Source organism: Prunus persica, chromosome G1 (genome assembly GCF_000346465.2).
Source record: "Prunus persica cultivar Lovell chromosome G1, Prunus_persica_NCBIv2, whole genome shotgun sequence".
NCBI classification, from domain to species: Eukaryota; Viridiplantae; Streptophyta; class Magnoliopsida; order Rosales; family Rosaceae; genus Prunus; species Prunus persica.
This window is the reverse complement of record NC_034009.1, coordinates 33,788,623-33,810,011: the sequence shown is the minus strand read 5'-3', so window position 1 is coordinate 33,810,011 and position 21,389 is coordinate 33,788,623. Positions and strand designations below refer to the sequence as shown.

Sequence of the window (21,389 nt, the reverse complement as noted above, 5' to 3'; positions counted from 1 at the left end):
TTATATCACATAAAGCATAGCCAAAATAACAACAAGAAGAAGAAGCAAACCAAATCAAGAGGAACTTGTATATTTGGAAAATAAAAATAAAAAGATACGATCCTTTAAATGAGTAAGATATAAAAGGCATAAATTTTCTAGTTTATAAGCTAGTATATACCTACTTTTGGACAAATTGGGAGCATGGTAGTGCATTTTCCCTCTTGATACTCATCTGACACAGGTGCCATGGCAGTTATTGCACGCGACGATATTTTGAAGAGTTAAGGATAAGGATTTTATATTTGGTCGAATAGATTTGGGGATTTTGGTTGGCCTCAATTGCAGGCATGAAATCGTCATTTCCTATCCTTCAATATATATTCGAATATATATTTAAAGAGTCGTGCAATTATACTCTTTTAAATATCCGATGGCGAAGATAGGAGGAAGGTTTTTAGTTTTTATTTTTATTTTTTGGGTGAAAGGAATATTCAGATGCTGAAAATTAAAAATAATATAAAAATACTATTTTGCCCCTGTATTTAACACAAAATATAACAAAAGTGATGGCATGACCATTTGTCATAACGAAAGTGAAGTTGAAAGACCACAATAACGATTTTGGAAATTAAGGGACCAAAATGCGAATCGGGTCAAAGTTTAGGAACCATAGAGCATTCACAATCGTGCTCCTTATTTTTTAGTTAAAATTTAGCTAAAAACACTAGAAAGCTATTTTAGGAGCTCCTTATAAAATTTCAACTCCGACCATTAGGGCTCGTCAATGGGCCGGGCCAGGCCGGGCTTTAAAGAGGAGTGAGAAAATATCGGGCCGGACCGGGTTAAATTTTTTAGAAAATTCAAAGCCCAAGCCCGACCCATAGGCCGAGTTTGAGAAAGCCCATCGGGCCGGGCCGGGCAGAAACAGGCCTACTTCATTCGAAAAAAATCATAAACTTAATCATAAGGGCATTTTAGTCTAAATTTGAGATTAAACTCACTTAATTCCAATATTTTCACATCAAACCAAATTCATAAAATACCCAATAAAGTCACACAACTTAATAAGATTTTCTACAAAAATAATAAAACCAAGTATTATTTTTGAGGTTATCATAATTAGACCATAATACGTTTTAAGAAATAATTTAAAAAAATAATAAGTTTCAAAAAGATATTTTTTTTTAAAGGATGGTATAAATAAATATGTAAATTTTTGGTGATGTGTTCAAGAAAAACATGATTATATTTGGTGGTACGATTATGTTTCGTGATATGATTATATTTGGTGATATGATATGTTATTCATCTTATTTATATATATAATTGTTGTATTAATAATTGACACAAATTAATGTGCTAATCATCCAATTATAAACTAGGAATAAGTAAAGAAAAGTAAATGAAATGAAACAAATTATATATGTGATTTAAGTGATATAATCATAATCCTAAACTCTTATTTATACATAATTATATATGTATGCGGGTTTAACAGGCCGGGCTTTTGTGGCGGGTCAAGCCGGGCTTTCTTAAGCATAATCGGGCAGGGCCGGGCTTTTTTCCAATTGGCCGGGCGGGCTCACATCAGCCCACAAGCCCAGGGCCAAATGATGAGGCCTACCAACCATGCTCTTTAATTTAAGGAATCATAAATGATTTATTTCTTTTTTTGGTTTGGCCTAAATGCTCCCTCTTCATATAAAAAATAATAATAATAATTAGCATTAAATAAATATTTAAAATAGCATTAAAATAAAGCAGCATTTAATTATAGGGAGCCACTAGGAGTTCTTTCTCTCTCCTCAGATTTAAGAGCTTCTAGAGATCTCCTTATTTTACGAGTTGGATAAGGAGCATAGTTAGATGTGGGTTTTCTCCGCGCCTACTAAAGATGAGGATTATTTATTTATTTTATTTTATTTTATTTTTACTTGGCTAACGGTAACATATACAGTCAACAAAAAGTCTGTGACAGCTACGCTCTAATCTGTCGGGGGCGTTAATTGCAGCAAGTTGAAGGTCAAAATAGTAAGCTGGACTTCGTTTTTAAGACATATTTGTTAGATTTTGGCGGTTGTATACCAGAGGTAGGAAGTAATCCGATTAAGAGCGAGAGAGAGGGAGGCAACGGTTTTGCGCCGTTGCTTTTCCTTCTCTCTTGCCTTCATTTCCACAAGGCCAGAACCATCTGGTTTTACGGTTCGGCCAAAATTCCTCCGATATTCGAATTTGAGTGTCCGCTCAATTATCCCCGACGTTTTGGCCGTTCCGTCTTCCGTTTCGTTGATATAGAATTTGTTTTTGTTGTCTAATTTACCTTGAATTACCGCGTTGTTGTTGCTGCTGCTGTACTTAGTTGGCATTGTGTCTTTGACTTGGAGTGCGAGCTGCACACGGTGAAACAATTTGCAGAGTTCTAAAGTTTTGTGGAATTTTCTCGGATTTATTACCCTTTCGAAATTGAAGTTTGAAACTTTTTATTGCTCTTATTGTTTCGTACAGGACATTGTTAGAAATGGAAGCCTTTTGGAGCTGAAAAGACGGCAATATATGATACGATTAGAATAATAATTTGAAAATTCATTTTCTAAATTCATTCAACCTGCATTTGGGAGATTTCAGACAGAAATTAGAATGGCGGTCCACCTTGGGAACGATGTAGAAATTCATCAGTGAAAGCTCCCGTTTTCAAATGCGTTAACGTTTGTAGTAGGCACTCTCTCACATGAAATTGGAGGACTTTGAAGTTTCTGTGGTTTTTTTTTCCGTTCGCAAAGATACCTGGGTTTTGTTGGCAGCAAAAGGGAAATTTGAGAGGCGATGGCTCTGGAGCAGCAGCCTATGAAGGAAGAGAAAATTCTTGTTTCGGTTAGGTTGAGACCATTGAATCAAAAGGAAAAGACCAAGAACGATGTTTCAGATTGGTGCGTCAAAAATAACACCGTCATGTACAACAATAGCCACCCTGATCGCCCCATGTCTCCCTCTGCTTATTCTTTTGGTAAAGAATTGAAATTTCATGTTCTTCTGGTTAAGAATTGAAATTTTCTTTTGGTACCATGTGCATTTTTTGAAGTGATTTTTCTTAATATTTGAAGACCCTGAACGCTGTTTTCATGTCCTTTTCTGGTCAATGTATTGGGGATAGACAGAGTATTTGGATGGGAATGTCCCACTAGGAAGGTGTATGACGAGGGAGCTAAAGAGGTAGCTCTTTCAGCCATCAACGGCATCAACTGTGAGCAATCTTCTAATCCTTGTTTTCTGATATTTAGATTGTAATAAGAATCTTATTTTACTGAAACATATACATATTATGTCCAGCCACCATTTTTGCCTATGGACAAACAAGCAGTGGAAAAACATACACTATGAAAGGGATTACAGATTATGCAATTACAGATATATATGATTACATTGAGCAAGTAAGTGATATATCTAGAATCTTCAATTGCAATTTATATCAAGTTGACTGTTTTTTCTGACCCTGGCATAATTTGAATCTTTATTGTGTTTCAGCATAGTGATAAGGAGTTTGTGTTGAAGTTCTCTGCCATGGAGATCTATAATGAAGCTGTCAAAGACCTCCTCAGCTCTGACAGTGGTCCACTTAGGCTCCTAGACGATCCAGAGGTGAATAATGTATTCCTTTCATAATCAGCGTGCACGCGCTCGAGTGTGCGTTCACACAGACACATGTTCATATAAAACATAATTCAAATGACTGATCAAAAGTTTCTCTAATGCTACACCAACAGAAAGGGACTGTTATCGAGAAACTTTCGGAGGAGATTTTGAGAGACCAGAACCACCTGCAGGAACTTCTTTCCATCTGCGAAGGTAAAGGCATTTGCGTTAGTTTTGTCTCACAGGATTATATGGAACTCATGTTAGTTCTATTTTCATTAGATGGAAAGTATATTCTTAAATGTGGTACTCAATTCTTGCAGCTCAAAGGAAGATAGGAGAGACCTCTCTGAATGAAACTAGCTCCAGATCTCATCAGATTTTGCGACTGGTATGCTTTTCACTAAAACAGTTACTTTCTTATTTGACATGAGAACTTGTTTGTAATTTCTTCTTTTATTGAATAACGGATCCAACAGACAATTGAAAGTTCTGCTCGAGAATATCTGGGCATTGAAAGTTCAAGCACACTAGCAGCTACTGTGGTATGGAAGTACTTACTTGCCTTAGCGAAGAAAATTTCCTTCACAAGGATATAATAGAATGGTATTATTAGGAATAAGAAATGAGACTCTTCGTGCAGAATTTTGTTGATCTTGCGGGCAGCGAGCGTGTTTCTCAGGCATTATCAGCTGGTGCAAGATTGAAAGAAGGTTGCCACATAAATCGAAGTTTACTGACCCTAGGAGGTGTAATTCGCAAATTAAGGTTCAATAGTTTTTCCATATACTCCAGAGAAGGGCTTATTTGTATAAATGTACACTCAGCTTCATGTCTATATATCTAGCAACTTGTTTTCTTTGGGGTGCTTTGTATAGCGTATTGAAACTTCTCTTTTGTTATCTAACCTTATTTAACTACTTTCTGTTTCCTTAATCAATTTGATATCATCAATGGATACAGCAAGGGAAGAAATGGACACGTACCTTACAGAGACTCTAAACTAACACGCATACTGCAAAATTCTTTGGGAGGCAATGCCAGGACAGCCATCATTTGCACTATGAGCCCTGCACGAAGTCATGTTGAGCAATCAAAAAACACCCTGTTCTTTGCAAGTTGCGCAAAAGAGGTGAGTACTAATGCAAAGGTCAATGTAGTAACATCAGATAAGGCCTTAGTAAAGCAATTGCAGAAAGAACTAGCAAAAATGGAAGGTGCATTGACGAGCTTAACATCAAAGTCAATGCAAGAGAAAGAACTTCTGCTTGAACAGGTGACGAGACTTCTATGACTCATATATACACAATTTTGCTAATTTGTACAGAAAAAGACAGAGAATATTTTCTGATAGAGATTTATATCCTGAGGGATGAATTTACGGTTGTATTATACTTTACTGGATTTTGGTCGGAGATCTTGTTTCCCAGGATTTTCTGAAATCATCTATTTCATTCAGATTTGTTTTCACATGCCGTCTTTTTAAATGTGAAATTATGCAGATGAATAAAGAGATAAAAGAATTGACTCGTCAACGTGATCTTGCCCAATCTCGGGTTCAGAATTTGTTACAGTCAGTTGGAGAGGGCCGAGCTCCAAGAATAGGTGAAAATTCAGGATCGGAGGAGTCATTAGACATGGGTGTAAAGGCATACAAATCATCTGATATTACTGATAGACCTACTTTACCTAATTCCAGCAAGCACAACCGACAGCTTTCTGAGAGTTCTGATGAATTCTTTCTGCTGGACAGTAGTACTCCACAGTTTGTTGGGCTTGATCCATGGCAGGGTTGGAAGGATATTGCACAAAAATCTCTTGCAGAGTCTGAACATTTTGCACAAACTTCTCATACAGAACCTGAAGATATTACAGAAAGATGTCATGCAGAACCTGAAAATATTGCGCAAAGATGTCAAGCAGAATCTGAAGATATTGCACAAAGATGTCATGCAGAATCTGAAGATATTGCACAAAGATGCCATGCAGAATCTGAAGATATTGCACAAAGATGTCGTGCAGAAGCATCTAGTACAGAATCTGAAGCTAGCTGCAAGGAAATTAGATGCATATCAAGCATGGACCAGAACACTTTTGATTCGTTTTTACCTGGTTCTGAAGTTCTCATGCATGAAGATGTGCCTTCATCCTCACGGACAGTACCCATGCAGGAAGATGCAGCTTCATCCTCACGGACAGTACCCATGCAGGAAGATGCAGCTTCATCCTCACAGACAGGAGATAAGGAGTTGAATCATGTTAATGCAGAGTATGAAGCGATGCGGCTAAAAATTCAGGAACTGCAAAGGACAATTAACAACCTTGTCACTCTTGCCCCCATAGAACAATCTCCTTCTTCCTCTGAATCTAGCTCTATAAGCTTGGGTATGTCCAGAAGTCGAAGTTGCAGGGCAGTTGTCATGAGTCCATCTTCTTTTGCATCTAATGAGGCAGAACGAAACGAGAACGCAACACTTGCTGAAGGCTTTCCACGGTGGCACTCCAGATCAAGGCAAGGTGCCCACAGTAGAAATTTATCCAGGGAAGATTTTCCAACTTCTGGTCTGAGTGGTCCCTCGGTCACAGATGGCAGTGGCACCAGGGATCATCCTGACGCAGAGGCTATTATAGAGCAGGACTTTCCTAACAAAAAGCCAAAAGTCCATCGGGAGGATACTTCTCGATCCAAGTATGGTGGCCACAGTGGAAAGTTACCCAGAAAAGATTCTGATCAAGATTCTCTGTTGAGTGTTCACATGGAGACAGAGGAAAGCAGGGAGGCAACTGGCGCAGAGGGCATTGTTGAAGACTTGCCTAGAAGTTCAAGAGGCTTGAGGTGGAAGCTATTTCATAAATCAAAGCGAACTTCCGAAGTAGGTAGCTCAACCAGAGCGAGTTCTCAGTTAGCTTCTGTTTTGAGTGCTCCAGTGGCCTGGAAAGTTATCCCCAACGTTTCAGAGTCTGATATAGAGGATAACGTTAGTGTTCTCAATTTTGATGAGGAACAAAATGAAGACAAGTACGAGGTAATAATCTCCCTCTTTCTCTCTCATTCTATCTCCCAAAGACACGAACTTTTGTCATGGGTAGTTATTGGTGACAGGTACAAAGAGGAGCAGCACGGAGGAGGCATGGTCGTATGGATATAGGGCATTGTGCTTTGAGAACCCATTCCAATTGGCGCCTTGATTTTGAGACACAGAGGGGACTAATAATTGAACTCTGGGATGCTTGCTTTGTGCCATTGGTTCACAGAGCCCATTTCTTCCTCCTTTACAAAGGCGATCCCTCTGACTTTCTCTACTTGGAGGTAGAGCTCAGAAGGTTGATCATTATCAAGGACACTTTCTCCGAGGGAAGCAATCTTAAAGTTCGTCAAGCTCTCACACCAGCTGCAAGGTAGTGTTTCAGATTGCAACACACAAACACACAAGGGACATGCAAGGCAACACAACACGCACCACATTTGTAATTTTCATATTTTCAGCGGGAAATATGAATCTTAAAAAATGGATTTTCGTACTCATTTAAAAAAAAAAAATCGTACTTTTTGAATTCCCCACTTGAATAGGATACTAAATGCCGCCTAACTTATTTTGGTTTTCTTGATTTTCAATGGGAAACAAACAGTATGAAGGTTCTTAAGCGGGAGAGAGAAATGCTGAGTAAGAAAGTGCACAAGAGGTTCACATCAAAGAAGGAAAAAGAAAGGCTCTACCAGAAGTGGGGCATTAGGCTGAACACAAAGCAGAGGAGCCTGCAGTTAGCGAACTTGCTATGGACGAGCACAATGGACATAGGCCATATAAGGGAGAGTGCAGCCCTTGTTGCAAAGTTGGTGGGGCTTGTTGAGCCACTTGAGGCTCCCAAGGAGATTCTTGGACTCAGCTTCTTATCCCGACCCATAAACAAGAAATCCTCCATCTGGAGAGACTCCATGTCTACTCTATAGAATTTGCGAGTGTTCCAGTTAGACAAGGTGACCGTAGAAACCATTTTTTGTACATATAATTGTGCCTCACTTCAGCTCAGCGCAGCTCGAATGTTGATACTCCATTGTAAACTAAACGGCAGTCTGCAATTTTACTATGATTCCTTGATACCTTTACATTGTATGTAAATTAGAGGAAAATTTAAAAATCTAGTGATCATTTGCTATATAATTCTCATAAAATTTTTGTTTAAAAAATATTCATCTGCTATGAGTGCAAGCATAATACAAGTAAAGGCAGGACAAAAAAAAAGACGGCATTTACACGAGTATCTTCATATTTTACATAATTTGTTTATGATTGGAGGACAGCTCCTTCACTGATTTTCCATCCTGAGCTCGAACAAGACATCTCATATCTGGTGGTGTACGTTCTGTTGTTTGAGGCATTGTGCTCTGGATGGAGGACATCAGTTAACTGGGCCAACTCTTCCAGAGTTGCTTCCACCACAGCACGCTGCCCATCTAGCGATACAGTCACGCTGTCAATGCTCAAGTTCAACAGGGTGTAGTCATAGGACCAATTAAGCTGTGCAATCTCAGTCGCGCGATCTGTCCATATCTTCAACATCTCACCGTCCAAAACCTGGCAGTTTTTGCAATGTCAGGACAAGCATTATGGCTGGTGACCAGCTCGATGATATGGTTTTTCATCCACAAAACTACCGAATTTCTTACCTCAGACAGGCTTTCCACAGAATGATTAGGCCCGAAAGCCTGAGATTTTATGTTCTGCCATTTGCGAACTAGACCTTCTGCAATTCTTGCATCCATTTTGGGTAATTCCTCTGCAGATTTCTCAACACCTGGTAGCCCTGCATGGTTACATGCATTAATTTTCCATCTCCATCTTGCATTAGCTGTAAAACTGTATGCTTATGCTGTGAAATGGATTGACCCAAAGGAAATCAGAAATATGCCAGTACCGCTAGCTATCAGGAGATTCATAAAAGCTCTTTAACAAAAGCTGGCGAAATATTACAAGGGACTTTTTCGATTGAGTGAAATAACATGTTTCATCAAAATCAAACATGCGGAAGTAGAAAAAGCCAAGAGACCAAAAATATCAATGTTTCAGACCTTAGTAGGTGGAAAGAAGGCTTTGTTAGTTGTTTAAAATCATACCTGCACTTGCGACATCAGATGCAGTCACTGAACTAAGTTCTTTGTGCAGATTGGATGAACCTTTCCTACCAGGTAAATACCTTAAACCACCAGCTAACGTCATTAGTCCAATTACCACACCAGCACACATAATCTTCACACTCGCATCTTTGATTTTGTCAGTAATCAATTCTTCTTCACGTATTCCAACAGAATCATCTCTTCCAGAAACCTCAGCTACATGGACAGAATCATCTCCATCAGATTCTTCCAGAGACTCTCCAGTTTCTACAGGGAGAAGAGAATAATTCATCTCATGATCTTCTTGACGTTGCACATTCTCATCCCTGTAACCCAGAGGAAACACCTTCTGCAATGCCTGAAGTGCACTGGCCCTGAAATTATCAAGAACTGCAGTAGCCTCAGCTCCAATCCTCACTATGGCTGCAGCAGCAGCTAAGGGTGAACCATTAGTGCCATCCAGCCTTTCTAAGTATCTCAAGACTGTAGGATCATCATAGTAGTCTCCCAGTCTGAACTCTATGTCTTTGGTGTCTCTAAACCTGGGGAATACCACCTCCATCAACCACGTCTCCAATAGCTTGCAAAGTCCAGGAAGATCATTGTCATTGTCATTGTCATCGTCATCCTTTGAGTTCTCCAAGACAAAGTCTACAACAGATGGATTTCTATATGGTGAATCATTACTGTCTAGGCCCAACCACGAACGACTGTCATCAAGGTCCCCTAGAAGAAGTGAACAGAGTCCCCTCTCCAAAGCAAAGTCTATCTCACTGCTTTCTTTGGTTATATAGTTGTCAAGAGAATGTCCTACAGCTGTTACCTTAGACTGCTGAAGTTTCTGGAATAGGTTTTCAGCATCTTGAATGTGATGAGGTTTTTTACCAACAAAGGCTTGAGCAACAAGCGCAAGAGCCACCCCATAAACTTCAAAGCTTTCTGCCGGGATATTACTGGGGGTAGCTACAAATAAATCAACCTTTTAAGAGAGAAAAAACACAGAAAAAAAGTTAGAAAAAGAAAAGAGATTAGATGATTGAGCATAAAGGAATTGACAGTAATAAGGGATCTACCTGCTCAGCTGCAGTCATATGCAAGAAGGCCTCGTTCATGAAATTTTCACGAGTGAATCCCCCAGCAATTGCAACTGCTCCTCCTCCTCCAACAGACCACAATATGTTGCGCACACCGTGGAGGCCCTCTTCCCTTCTTGATCGGTACTCATCACCAAGGGCTAAGGCTAGAAGTTCCAAAATGCAGCGTGGGGTGATCTCTTCCAGTGTCTCGTCAATTTGTGCTTGCAGATCAGGTGCAAGGCTACTGGCACCTTCCTCCTACATGTAGAAGATCAGTCTTAATGAAGCATGAAAGGATGTAATGCAACTGAAACAATTATCATCTTATGCATCTTAACCTCCTCGTGCATAAAAAGCCACTTCGTAATAGGTACCCAAAATTAAGAACTTAGAGAACTTGCTCATGAAGAAATTACCTGCAAGAGCTTCAAAGCCCTCTCCAGCACTTCACAACCTCGAATAAAATCAGGTGGGGATAATTCCATTGCATCCCTGGACATGTCAACGTAAGCAAGTGCCATCACCAAAACGACATCTTGCTTGAATGACTTGGGCAGCCTCTCTCTTAGCAAACTCTCCCCAATTTGAAGAACAAGCTCGGTCTTTCCAGCTTCTTGCAATACGCATAGAGCTCCGGGAACCTACAAATAGCTCAACATGAGTGAATACCACATTTTTCTGTTTGTTTACTTAGAAAAAGCAGTAATGCGGATGAAACAAATTTTAAAAATTAAACTTTAAAACCACATTCTCTTAGGGCCCGTTTGATAACCATTTCAATTTTAGTTTTTAGTTTTCATTTTTTGTGCTAGAGTATAGAGGAAAAAGAGGGAGAATGGAAGTGAGAATGAGAGTGAAGATGGGATTGAGAGGGAAGATGAGAGGAGAGGCTGGGAGGGAGGCGCAAAAAAAAGTGAAAACTAAAACTAAAAACTGATATCTATTTGAAATTGTTTTCAAATTCAAGATTTTGTTTTCAATTTTGTTAGCCCTACCTCTCTCTCAATCTCATCCTCACTTCAATTCTCACTCTCATTTTCCTCTCATACTCTAGCACAAAAAATGAAAACTAAAAACTAAAATTGAAATGGTTATCAAACAGGCCCTTAATTTCTCAACAATTTCTTTCACTTTTTCACTAAATTCTCACAGCAACCAAAGAGAACAAAGCAGAAGTGAATTATGGACTGAAAGTAAGAGTGCTAACAACACAATTAAACCTTGTCCCAAGGAACTTGGGTGAGGATGGTTCCGTCTTCGTCTTCAGCAAGACCCTGATTGTACTCTCTCCTGGACCTAGGGTCGGCTAGGGTTTCGCAAGCGGCCAGAAGGATCTGCCTCCGGCTGAACAATGCTTCTTGAGTGAAGCCGTACTGCGGTGGCTTGGAAGCCCTAGCCTCGTAAGCTCTCCTTATACCGTCCCCGAGGAAATGTTGCTGGGCGCCCAGAACCTGGTAGAAGTCGATGGGGATGGACACGTGGCGCTCGGGGGAAGCGATATGGGGAGGCAGATGAGGAGGAGCGAGAGTGGCGGTGGCTGACGTTAGGGAATGGTGGTTTTGGTGGTCTGAGGAGGAGTCGCCTAGGAATTGAAAGTCGGCGAGGAGGCGCTCCGCCCATTTGCTGGCGAAGCAGGTGGGATTGAGCTTTTGAGGTCTTCTTTGGTGTCGAAAAGGGACAAGACTTGGAGTGGAGAAGCCAATGCCAAAGTGTTTCAAGGTCTCCATTGCAGAGAGCGTTCACTGCGCTTAAACCCTCTTCAGCTTCTTTTCTGGGTTTGAAATCCCAACTTTTTATTTCCGTTTTCCTTTTTATCGTTTTTTGTTCACTGTTTGCAGTTTTAAACGTCAGATGATATTGTAACCATCCGGTGTACGATAACGCGGTAAACCCTATTCTCAGCAAGGTCAGGATGCGTTATATGTTTACATCTGCCAAACGATATCCCAAATCCGTTGTAGTCTAGTTGGTCAGGATATTCGGCTCTCACCCGAAAGACCCGGGTTCAAGTCCCGGCAACGGAATTTTTATTTTTATTTTTATTTTTGCCACTTACTACTTCTGCCGAAGGGCCAGTCCGCTCTTTCCAGGCAACAAATGAAACACTACAGCCCAAAATGAACATGCCCACCTCCAATCCAGATAATCAAACGATTACGTCTTTACACGGGCAAGTTATTTTATAGTTAGGGCCTTATATATAAGATTTTATCTTTTAAATATTGAATCAGGATAAAAAAAAACTAACTTTTAACGTTATCAATAAAACTTAGTTAAAGTGTGTTATTTGTTTTTTTGTTTTTACTTATATGAGGAGATGAAGAAAAAAAGAAGCATCCAAAAATGATTCACTTTACAAATTTGCAGCTTTTCTGAAAGTCATGATTCAAAGGGCCAATAATTGGGTATTGAGATTATATTTTATAGTTAGGCAAGGCCAAGGAGATTTTTATAAATAAATAAAAAAATTCAATCCTCTTAACCAATGAATAAGGAAGAAGATCCATATTATTTATTAAAGGGGAATTGGATCAAGCTGAATCACTTTATGAAGAATAATAAATAATAAAGAAAAGCTGATAACAGAATAATTATCCTTGCTTACCCGACATTGTTTTATAATAGTGAAGCGATGAGGCCATTCCATTGGCATATAGTCCAAGACAAGGAAATAAATAAGCTAAAGTGAGAAAAATCAATTTCCCAGGAAACCAGTCAACATGTCTTTTGGGGGTTGAGGGTGACATTATCAAACTCTCCCCACATTGACAAAAACTCGGACAAGTTCGTGATTCCGGACCCCATCACAAGTTAAGAAGCCGCAGCAGAGACCTGACAGAAAATTAAAAACTCTCTTTCTTTTCGTTCGTTATATCATAAACAAATAAAAAGACTTTCGTCCCAGAAAAAAAAAAAAAACAAATAAAAAGAGTTTTTTGGGGGAAAGAGGGAAAGAACCAAAAGGCAAAAGCAACACCTGAAGTTGGGCGCAGAGGAGCAGTATGATATGGCGTCGTTTCTCTCAAAACCTCTTTCCCTTCCACTTCTTCTTCATACGCTCCCCAAAACTCCCACCACCACCACAAAAACCCCACCACAGACAAAAACGCCACTCAACCCACGCTGCTTCTAAATTAATCAATAAATAAAATATATTGCAATTCCCTACAGCCATTTTCACTTCTCCCCAGTTTTCGTTCTTCCTCTTCTCTGTCTCTCTAATGGCAACGGCTACTTTCTTCTTCTTCTGCTTCATCATAACAACAATGGCTATTTGCTTCTCATCCACCACCACCTTAACGTCCGCGCTACAATCCGAGGAGATCCAGGCGTTAACGTCCTTTAAGCTTAACCTCCACGACCCGCTTGGCGTTCTCGACGGCTGGGATGCGTCCACGCCATCGGCCCCCTGCGACTGGCGTGGCGTCGTCTGTTACAACAACCGCGTTTACGAGCTCCGCTTGCCTCGTCTCCACCTCGGCGGCCGCCTCACTCACCACCTCTCCACCCTCCGCGACCTCCGCAAGCTCAGCCTCCACACCAACAACTTCAACGGCTCCATACCTGCCTCTCTCTCCCAATGCGCTCTCCTTCGCGCTCTTTACTTGCACGACAACTCGCTCTCCGGGACTCTCCCCGCGGCGATTCTCAACCTCACGAACCTCCAAATCCTCAATGTCGCTCACAACTTCCTCTCCGGCAAAATCTCCGCCGACATTCCGGCGTCCGTCCGGTACATTGACCTTTCGTCGAACACATTCTCCGGCGACATTCCGTCCAACTTCTCCGCCGACTCGAACCTCCAGCTCATCAATCTCTCATTCAATCAGTTTTCCGGCGGAGTTCCGGCCACCATCGGAGCCCTTCAGAACCTTCAATACCTGTGGCTGGACTCGAACCAGTTGTACGGAACGCTGCCCTCGGCGATTTCCAACTGCTCCTCGCTCGTACATTTAAGCGCGGACGACAACGAGCTTAGAGGTTTGGTTCCGACGACGATCGGAGCAATGCCGAAGCTTCAGGTGGTGTCGCTGTCAGGGAACGAGTTGTCAGGGTCGGTCCCCGCGTCTTTGCTGTGCAATATTGCCAACTACGACTCCTCGCTCAGAATCGTGGAGCTTGGCTTCAATGCGCTCACGAGCATTGCTAAGCCGCCAAATATCGCAAGGTGCTCGAGCGTTTTGGGGGTCCTGGACCTCAAATCTAATCGCATACGGGGCCCATTTCCATCTTGGTTGACAAACTTGACAACAATTATAAGAGTATTAGATCTTTCTGGAAACTTGTTTTCCGGTGCATTGCCTGCTGAAATTGGCAATCTTTTGCGGTTGGAAGAAGTGAGGTTGGCCAATAACTCGCTGAGTGGTGAGCTTCCTGGTGGGATTGTAAAATGCAGTTTGCTACAGGTTCTTGATTTTGAAGGAAACAGATTTTGGGGTCAAGTTCCTTCCTTTTTGGGAGGAATTAGAAGCTTGAAGGTGTTATCTTTGGGCTGGAATTTTTTCGCCGGTGCCATTCCGTCGAGTTTGGGGGCACTTTCGGAGCTCGAATCATTGAATTTGAGCAACAATAATCTGACTGGCAAAGTTCCAGATGAGCTCGTGATGCAGCTAACCAACTTGACTATTTTGAACCTGAGTAATAACAAGTTTTCTGGTGAGATTAACGTTGGGGAGTTGAGGAGCTTGCAGGTTTTAAATTTGAGCAACTGTGGGTTTTCAGGAGGCATTCCTGCGACTATTGGAGGTTTGATGAAGCTTGAAACACTGGATTTGAGTAAGCAAAAGCTTTATGGGGAGATGCCGATTGAGATTTTTGGGTTGCCGAGTTTAAAAGTGGTTGCTCTGCAAGAAAATCACTTGTCTGGGGATGTTCCTCAAGGTTTTAGTAGCTTGATTAGTTTGCTCTATCTAAACCTCTCCTCCAATGCCTTTGCTGGTGATATTCCTGCAACTTATGGATTTCTCAAGTCATTAAGTGTTCTATCTTTGTCTGAAAATCGTATTTCCGGTGCGATCCCACAAGAGCTTGGTGATAGTTTGAGTCTTCAAGTACTTGAACTTCGTTCGAATCAATTAAGGGGCAAAATTCCAGGTGATATCTCTCGCCTATCTAATTTGAAAGAGCTGGATTTGGGTGATAATAAATTGACAGGTGAAATCCCAGAGGAGATTTCCAAATGCTCTTCTCTATCTTCTCTGTTGTTAGATGGGAACCAACTTTCAGGTCACATACCAAACTCGTTACCTAAGTTATTGAACCTTACAGTGTTAGACCTTTCCTCTAACAAGTTGAGTGGGGCCATCCCGGAAAATCTCTCGCTCATCATCCCTCGCTTGAAGTACTTGAATGTGTCTAACAATAACCTTGCTGGTGAGATTCCGAAGCCACTGGGCTCTCAGTTCAATGATCCTTCTGTGTTTGCAATGAACAGGAATTTATGTGGGAAGCCATTGGATAGAGAATGTGCAGATGTGAGGAGGAGAAAAAGGAACAGGTTGATTTTATTAATTGGGGTGGCTGTGGGTGGAGCTTGCCTTCTGGCATTGTGCTGTTGTGGCTATGTCTACAGCCTCTTGCGATGGCGTAAAAAGCTTAGAGAAATGGTGGGTGGGGGGCAGAAGAAGCGCAACAGCCCTCGAACAAGCTCAGGAGGAGACCAAAGGAGTCGGGGAAGTGGCGAAAATGGAGGGGGGCCGAAACTTGTGATGTTCAATAGCAAGATCACATATGCAGAGGCATTAGAAGCAACAAGACAATTCGATGAGGAAAATGTGTTAAGCAGGGGAAGATATGGGCTGGTATTCAAAGCCACATTCCAAGATGGAATGGTGCTTTCGATTAGGCGCCTTCCTGATGGTTTCCTTGATGTAGGCGGTTTCCGCAAAGAAGCTGAAGCTCTTGGCAAGGTGAAGCATCGGAACCTAACAGTTCTGCGTGGCTATTATGCAGGCCCTCCTGGTGTGAGGCTCCTGGTATACGATTACATGCCTAACGGAAACCTAGGCACTCTTCTTCAAGAGGCCTCTCACCAAGATGGGCATGTACTAAATTGGCCAATGCGTCACCTCATTGCACTTGGCATTGCTCGGGGGTTAGCTTTCCTGCACTCTGTCTCAATCGTACATGGTGATGTGAAGCCGCAAAACGTTCTTTTCGACGCTGATTTCGAAGCCCATTTGTCTGAATTTGGTCTAGACCGGCTAACCATAGCCACACCAGCAGAAGCCTCCTCATCTTCTACACCAATTGGGTCCTTAGGCTACGTGTCCCCTGAAGCTGCATTGACCGGTGAAGCGACGAAAGAAGCCGATGTCTACAGTTATGGGATTGTGTTGTTGGAGATATTAACTGGGAGGAAGCCGGTGATGTTTACTGAAGAAGATGAAGATATTGTGAAATGGGTGAAGAGGCAATTGCAGAGAGGTCAAGTTTCAGAGCTGCTGGAGCCAGGGCTGCTTGAGCTAGACCCTGAATCATCGGACTGGGAAGAGTTCTTGCTGGGAGTGAAGGTGGGGCTTCTCTGCACGGCTCCTGATCCGCATGATAGACCATCCATTGCTGACGTCGTCTTCATGCTCGAAGGTTGCAGAGTCGGCCCTGACATCCCGTCCTCAGCCGATCCAACCTCACTGCCTTCACCAGTCTAATTCTTATTTATTTATTAGAATATTAATGTTCGGGAAAAGAATGACGCATTAATATTTAAAAGGTTTGATTTATTCCAATTTCTTTAATACTTTTGCTCAACTACATAACTTTCACCTGATGGCGGCAAGGGAGAAGGGAGGGACCCTCCGCTCCGCTCCATAGTCAAACTAAGATATTCCATTTATTTATTTCTTTTTTCCCGCTAAAACACTAATGGTTAATCGGGATAAGCCACGTGTCAAGTTCTAAAGAGAGAGGAAGTAGCCGTTAAGATATGACGTCGGGCTCTTTTATCGGGAAAGGCAACGGGGCGTCAGATTCTTTGGGCCGTGCACGTCGGATTGATTAAGGGAAAGTGTTGACTAGGACGTGGCCCCTGACCAGTCCAAAGCATTTGATGTGAAACAAGACTATTTTTCTTCCTTTTTATTTCTTTTAAAATAAAAATCTTTGTGGTGCGTATGTTTTGGGGAAGCAAATAATTTGATGGTACACGGGAACTTGAAGGGTTCTGGGTTGTGGGTCCTACACCCACACCCACACTGCATCAGGAGAACTGGTCAGTAGTAACTCAGAAGTTCAGAAATGATAATAGGAAGTTGCAGAGTACGTGATGAGAAAGCAGCAAGTGGAAAGTGGAGAAGTTTTTTAGGGTAAAAATCCTTGTGACTTTTAAGTGCCCAATAACTGAGACCGATGCCGCATTCAGTCGGGGTCATGAAAACGAACAGACCATTCATTCAATTGCGATGGTAGCAGTTCCACTCACTGTTCAATTGGAAGACATGTCGTTTTCACTATTTTTGTTTTTATTTTTGAGATACGATTTCCCCACTCGTTTTTTCTCCACTTACACTCTCATTTGCTTTTTAATACATTTTAATTAATTTTGTTCATTCTGTTTCTTATTCTACCCTTATCTTACATCAATTTCTTTTTACTTCGCTTTTATATTAGTTCTTTTTCTTTGTACTTAATTTTCCAACTTCACTCCATTTTCAGTTTTTTTTTTCCTTTAATCGAGTAAGAAATTAAGTTTTTTTCCCCTTTAATATTGAAAATGGAGTGTAAGTTAAAAAATTAAGTATAAAGAAAAAGACATAATACAAAAGTGTAGTAAAAAAGAAATTAATTTAGGGTAAAGATAGAATATGAAAAAGAAAGAACAAAATTGATTAAAAAGTATTAAAAAGCAAAAGGAAGTGTAAGTAGAGAAAATGGGAGTGGGGAAATCAGCTCCCTTATTTTTTTCATTTCAAACATCTCAATAAGTACTCACAAAAAGACAGCTGTCCACTTAAATATTTGTCTACCATAATGAAAGCTTAGTGTCCACTTAAATGTTTGTACAACTATAACATACTACTGACAGAATGTGTAAAGAATAGTGGTAAAAGTAAATCTGCCGTTGTTGATGTACAGACTTACACTATCTGTAGGTATTTATGAATACACGAATATCACAAATGCACTTGAAAGAATTGAAAGATTTAATCTGTGAAATTTCCATGACTCCTATTGACTACCGGGGACTCTTTACTCTGTACAAAGAAAAGGAGAGAACGACTAAATAATCTTTTCAGGCAGATGTCAAACCTTCAGGTAACGATTCAACGTCAGGGTCAGGAGAAAGAAATCTTCGGCAAGCATACAAAACAGCTGAATGGAAACGATCCGGTTGGTCTATGAATACGAAGTGCCCAGCCTGCAGTTATTTATCAGAAACATGTTATTAATTGAAGCCAGTTTATCGTGTAATGGAATTAATAAGAAGCAAGAGAGTAGAAAAGAGGGGGAGAAGGAGCAAGAGAAAGTGAGAGAGTCACCTCAGGAACCCTAATTATCTCACACGGAACCTTCATATGCTTGCCAGCTTCTTGAGCCCCTTGGTAGTTCATCCAGTCTAGATAGCCATAAATGAAAGTAGTTGGCACTTTCCACTCTGGTGCACTGTACATAAAAGAGGAGGAATACATGTTTACCCTTCACTAAAAGCAATTTTATTACAACAATCTTCCCACTCTTCTATGATATTCGGAAAAGATTAGTATCATCGAATCGAACCTGTGAATAAGGGGACTCCTAGCAAACGCTCCAAAAGAAAATATATACTTTAAGCACAGCTCCCCACTAGCTTTGGCTGCTAAAGTATGGTATACATAATCTTCAATTGGAAAAAAGCAACCATCAGAATCTTGGAAGTAGGATATGTATGTTCTATACACAAACAACTGTATGTAAAATAACCTGTTAACAGTCCGGATTCCTCTTCAGTAAGCGTGGTCCCTGTTGAATAAGAACCGAATCTAGTACTGGTGTAACTCCGAACAAGATTTGGACCCAAGGGCCCTAACCCTCTGCATGGTAAACATATACAAACTTCAGAACTAAAGACGGAACAATATGAACCACTTCTTTCCCTGTTTCATCTCTAACTCATCACTAATCTTTGGACGAAATGGAGACATGAGATATAAGGTCTTAAGACCTTCTGAAGGAAGGTAGGCATACATTAACATAGATGCAAATGTACACACTGATTGTATGTCTGCACACATGCAATGCTTGCAACACGTGTTGTAAATGTTCAAAGTGTGCAAATACCAGATGAACAAGAGACAGAATCCATAACTAGAGACAGGTGCATGAAATGGATAACTTAAATGAATGAAATGGATACACTTACCATGCATAATACCATTGTGCAAATTGTATTGAAATTTGGGAGAGGGAAGACAAAAATATGTATTTACCTGACTAACTTCTGAGGAGTAAAATTAGACTCCCACAAATGGTTGAAAATTGCTCCTTTCCATGTTGCTTTGAACTGGGTAACCCACTGAAATTTTGTGTCTGACTCGGATGAAAACCCAGCAGGCCCCACCAAAATCAAATGCTGAACGTGCTCGGGATGCTATTACATAAATATAAATCAAGATCACAAATACAGAAACTGCCACAATCATTTCTAGATTCAAAGATCAATATGGAATAACAAATACCTTCAAAGCATACTTAGATGCAATGTACCCACCAAATGAATGCCCAAGTAATATAAAGTTGCTGAGGTTCTTGGCTTTTCGCCATTCTTCAAAAGAATCAATGAACCATGCTTCAGTTTCTGCATTGCCAATTGCAAGTTCAGAAACAAATGGAACATATTTCATTGGCATTCTTGCAAAATTATATCAAAAAACTTTTGGCAATTGGCATAGTAAGTAACATTATAACTTGTGGCACAAATATTAATATCTAATGACAGTGTAAAACTACCTTCAGTGCTTTTGCATGTAAAATCAGGCCTGCTTGAACCGCCCCAACTGTAAAGAAGATTAAACCAAGGATTTGAGAACCAAATGTCTCACAAAATAGACCCCAGAAACCACTACCCAACATGGTACAAAAGGTTAATAATGTTTAACAGTAAACTTAAAGGGAAGCTGTGTGTATTCATGCAGTTTTTGATGTCGGAAGGAAAAGAAACCAAAGCAGGCAAAAGAGTAGCTAATTTTGATGTAACTCTAAAATAAAAGCCTGCAAACAGAACATCAGGGAGGGAGGTCTTTTACATACTAACATCAACAGAGCTAGAACAATTTGTATCCCAATAAAGTCCATAGTAGATACCGACAACTTCGAATTGTAAAAGTTATGTTCCCTCATCATGGTGGCATAGATGTTTTAAGTTTTAAAAGTACAACCGAAAACAAAAAAGGTCGGCTGCAAATTACGGAATGAACTTAAAGCATGACAACGTTAATAACAGCTCTGAAAGAACAACGTTAATAACAGCTCTGAAAGAAGGGTTACAACAAAACAAGGGAACATATAATAAATTCCAAGCATCAAGATAAAAATAGCTCACCCAAGTTGATCAATGGCAATGACCCTGAACCGACTGGCGAGGGCATCAAAATTTCTAAAGAAGAAACCTTGAGAAGCACCATATCCGTGAATCATCACAAGAGTAGGAGAACCCTCTTTGCTGTCAAATGAAACCGTGTTGATACACCTTTCTTCATTGCTTTCAGATCGAAACCACCTCACTTTGGAGCCAGGCGGTCCAGATCCTATATTCACCCGTTCTTGAACGTAAGGGGTCCTGCAAAATTCAATAAATTCGCACAATTTATCAAAATTCAACTTTTGAACCGTTCAAAAGTTTGAAGAAGTTGCAACGTCAGAGCTTGATCAAACAAAACGCGTAAGAAAGTTGAGAAATTAGGCAACTTCAACTTCAAATTAGGGTTGTTAGGAAAGAAATTCAGAAAATTCATGAGGGTCATGAAACTAACAAAATCACTAGTTTCCATTTCAGTACATTTCCAACCAAAAAACAGACAAATCTGCAACCAAATGAACATGGAGGGATTGAAAGGAGAGAAACATAGGTGGGTTATGATTACTTGACAAGAGAGAGGAGGCGCTTCTCGGCGGCAATGATCTTATCGGTGGAGGTGGGGATCCAACGGAGGACAGAAGGCCAGATGGATTTTGATTTTAATTTTGCATTTTCTGCAGCAACAGCAGCAGTAGAAGAAGCAGCGGAGGTTTCTCGTTGGGCGGACCTGCTAATTTCGTCGGCCATTCTCGACGAAAGTCTACGCAGGTTCATACGCTTTCAAATGCCTTGTAATTTGGATTTGTCTGCGATTATAACCAACTACTTGTTTTTATATATGCCCCGCTTCTTTGCCAATTTTCGCGACTCCGACGGAGTCGGGATAGAAGAGCTTCGATTCTTCGAAGGCGGCCTGGCCAGTGCCACGTGTTAGGATCACTTACGCAATCAGTGACTATAATTCAATCAAATAAGAGGGGACCATGCCGTAGGCAACAGAAACGAACTTACAAAGTTAGCTTGTTAACGAAGAAATGCGGAAAATTTAGCACCCAAAAAAAAAAAAAAGAAGGGCGGAAAATGTGTAATTTTT

General features: G+C 40.7%; 4 protein-coding genes and 1 non-coding gene across 6 annotated transcripts; 3 read left to right on the top strand and 2 right to left on the bottom strand.

The window, feature by feature from the left end:
* On the top strand, positions 1,835-7,714 carry LOC18793343 (kinesin-like protein KIN-7E). 2 transcript variants are annotated; one of them, XM_020554729.1, is made up of 13 exons: positions 1,835-2,381; positions 2,488-2,986; positions 3,134-3,223; positions 3,310-3,410; positions 3,505-3,618; positions 3,744-3,825; positions 3,936-4,003; positions 4,092-4,157; positions 4,256-4,380; positions 4,576-4,888; positions 5,115-6,638; positions 6,716-7,011; positions 7,243-7,714. In XM_020554729.1, exons 2-13 carry the CDS (start codon positions 2,806-2,808, stop codon positions 7,562-7,564), a joined length of 3,282 nt encoding a protein of 1,093 aa, XP_020410318.1. In that variant the 5' UTR covers positions 1,835-2,381; positions 2,488-2,805; the 3' UTR covers positions 7,565-7,714. The 2 variants fall into 2 exon arrangements, with proteins under 2 accessions (XP_020410318.1, XP_020410319.1); XM_020554730.1 differs by lacking the exon at positions 1,835-2,381 and having other exon boundaries at positions 2,903-2,986; positions 3,138-3,223.
* Positions 7,749-11,638, bottom strand: LOC18791814 (protein ACCUMULATION AND REPLICATION OF CHLOROPLASTS 6, chloroplastic). The gene is made up of 6 exons (XM_007226938.2): positions 11,025-11,638; positions 10,221-10,445; positions 9,802-10,062; positions 8,729-9,707; positions 8,282-8,418; positions 7,749-8,189 (listed from the first exon to the last, which is right to left on the bottom strand). Exons 1-6 carry the CDS (start codon positions 11,529-11,531, stop codon positions 7,899-7,901), a joined length of 2,400 nt encoding a protein of 799 aa, XP_007227000.1. The 5' UTR covers positions 11,532-11,638; the 3' UTR covers positions 7,749-7,898.
* On the top strand, positions 11,756-11,828 carry TRNAE-CUC. Its single transcript has one exon. It is a non-coding gene; the product is annotated as a tRNA-Glu (tRNA).
* Positions 12,375-16,554, top strand: LOC18789192 (probable LRR receptor-like serine/threonine-protein kinase At4g36180). Its single transcript, XM_007225359.2, has one exon. It carries the CDS (start codon positions 13,026-13,028, stop codon positions 16,452-16,454), a length of 3,429 nt encoding a protein of 1,142 aa, XP_007225421.2. The 5' UTR covers positions 12,375-13,025; the 3' UTR covers positions 16,455-16,554.
* Positions 17,665-21,322, bottom strand: LOC18789852 (1-acylglycerol-3-phosphate O-acyltransferase). Its single transcript, XM_007222649.2, has 9 exons — positions 20,862-21,322; positions 20,321-20,557; positions 19,729-19,775; positions 19,458-19,576; positions 19,209-19,369; positions 18,703-18,812; positions 18,520-18,619; positions 18,282-18,405; positions 17,665-18,160 (listed from the first exon to the last, which is right to left on the bottom strand). Exons 1-9 carry the CDS (start codon positions 21,068-21,070, stop codon positions 18,035-18,037), a joined length of 1,233 nt encoding a protein of 410 aa, XP_007222711.1. The 5' UTR covers positions 21,071-21,322; the 3' UTR covers positions 17,665-18,034.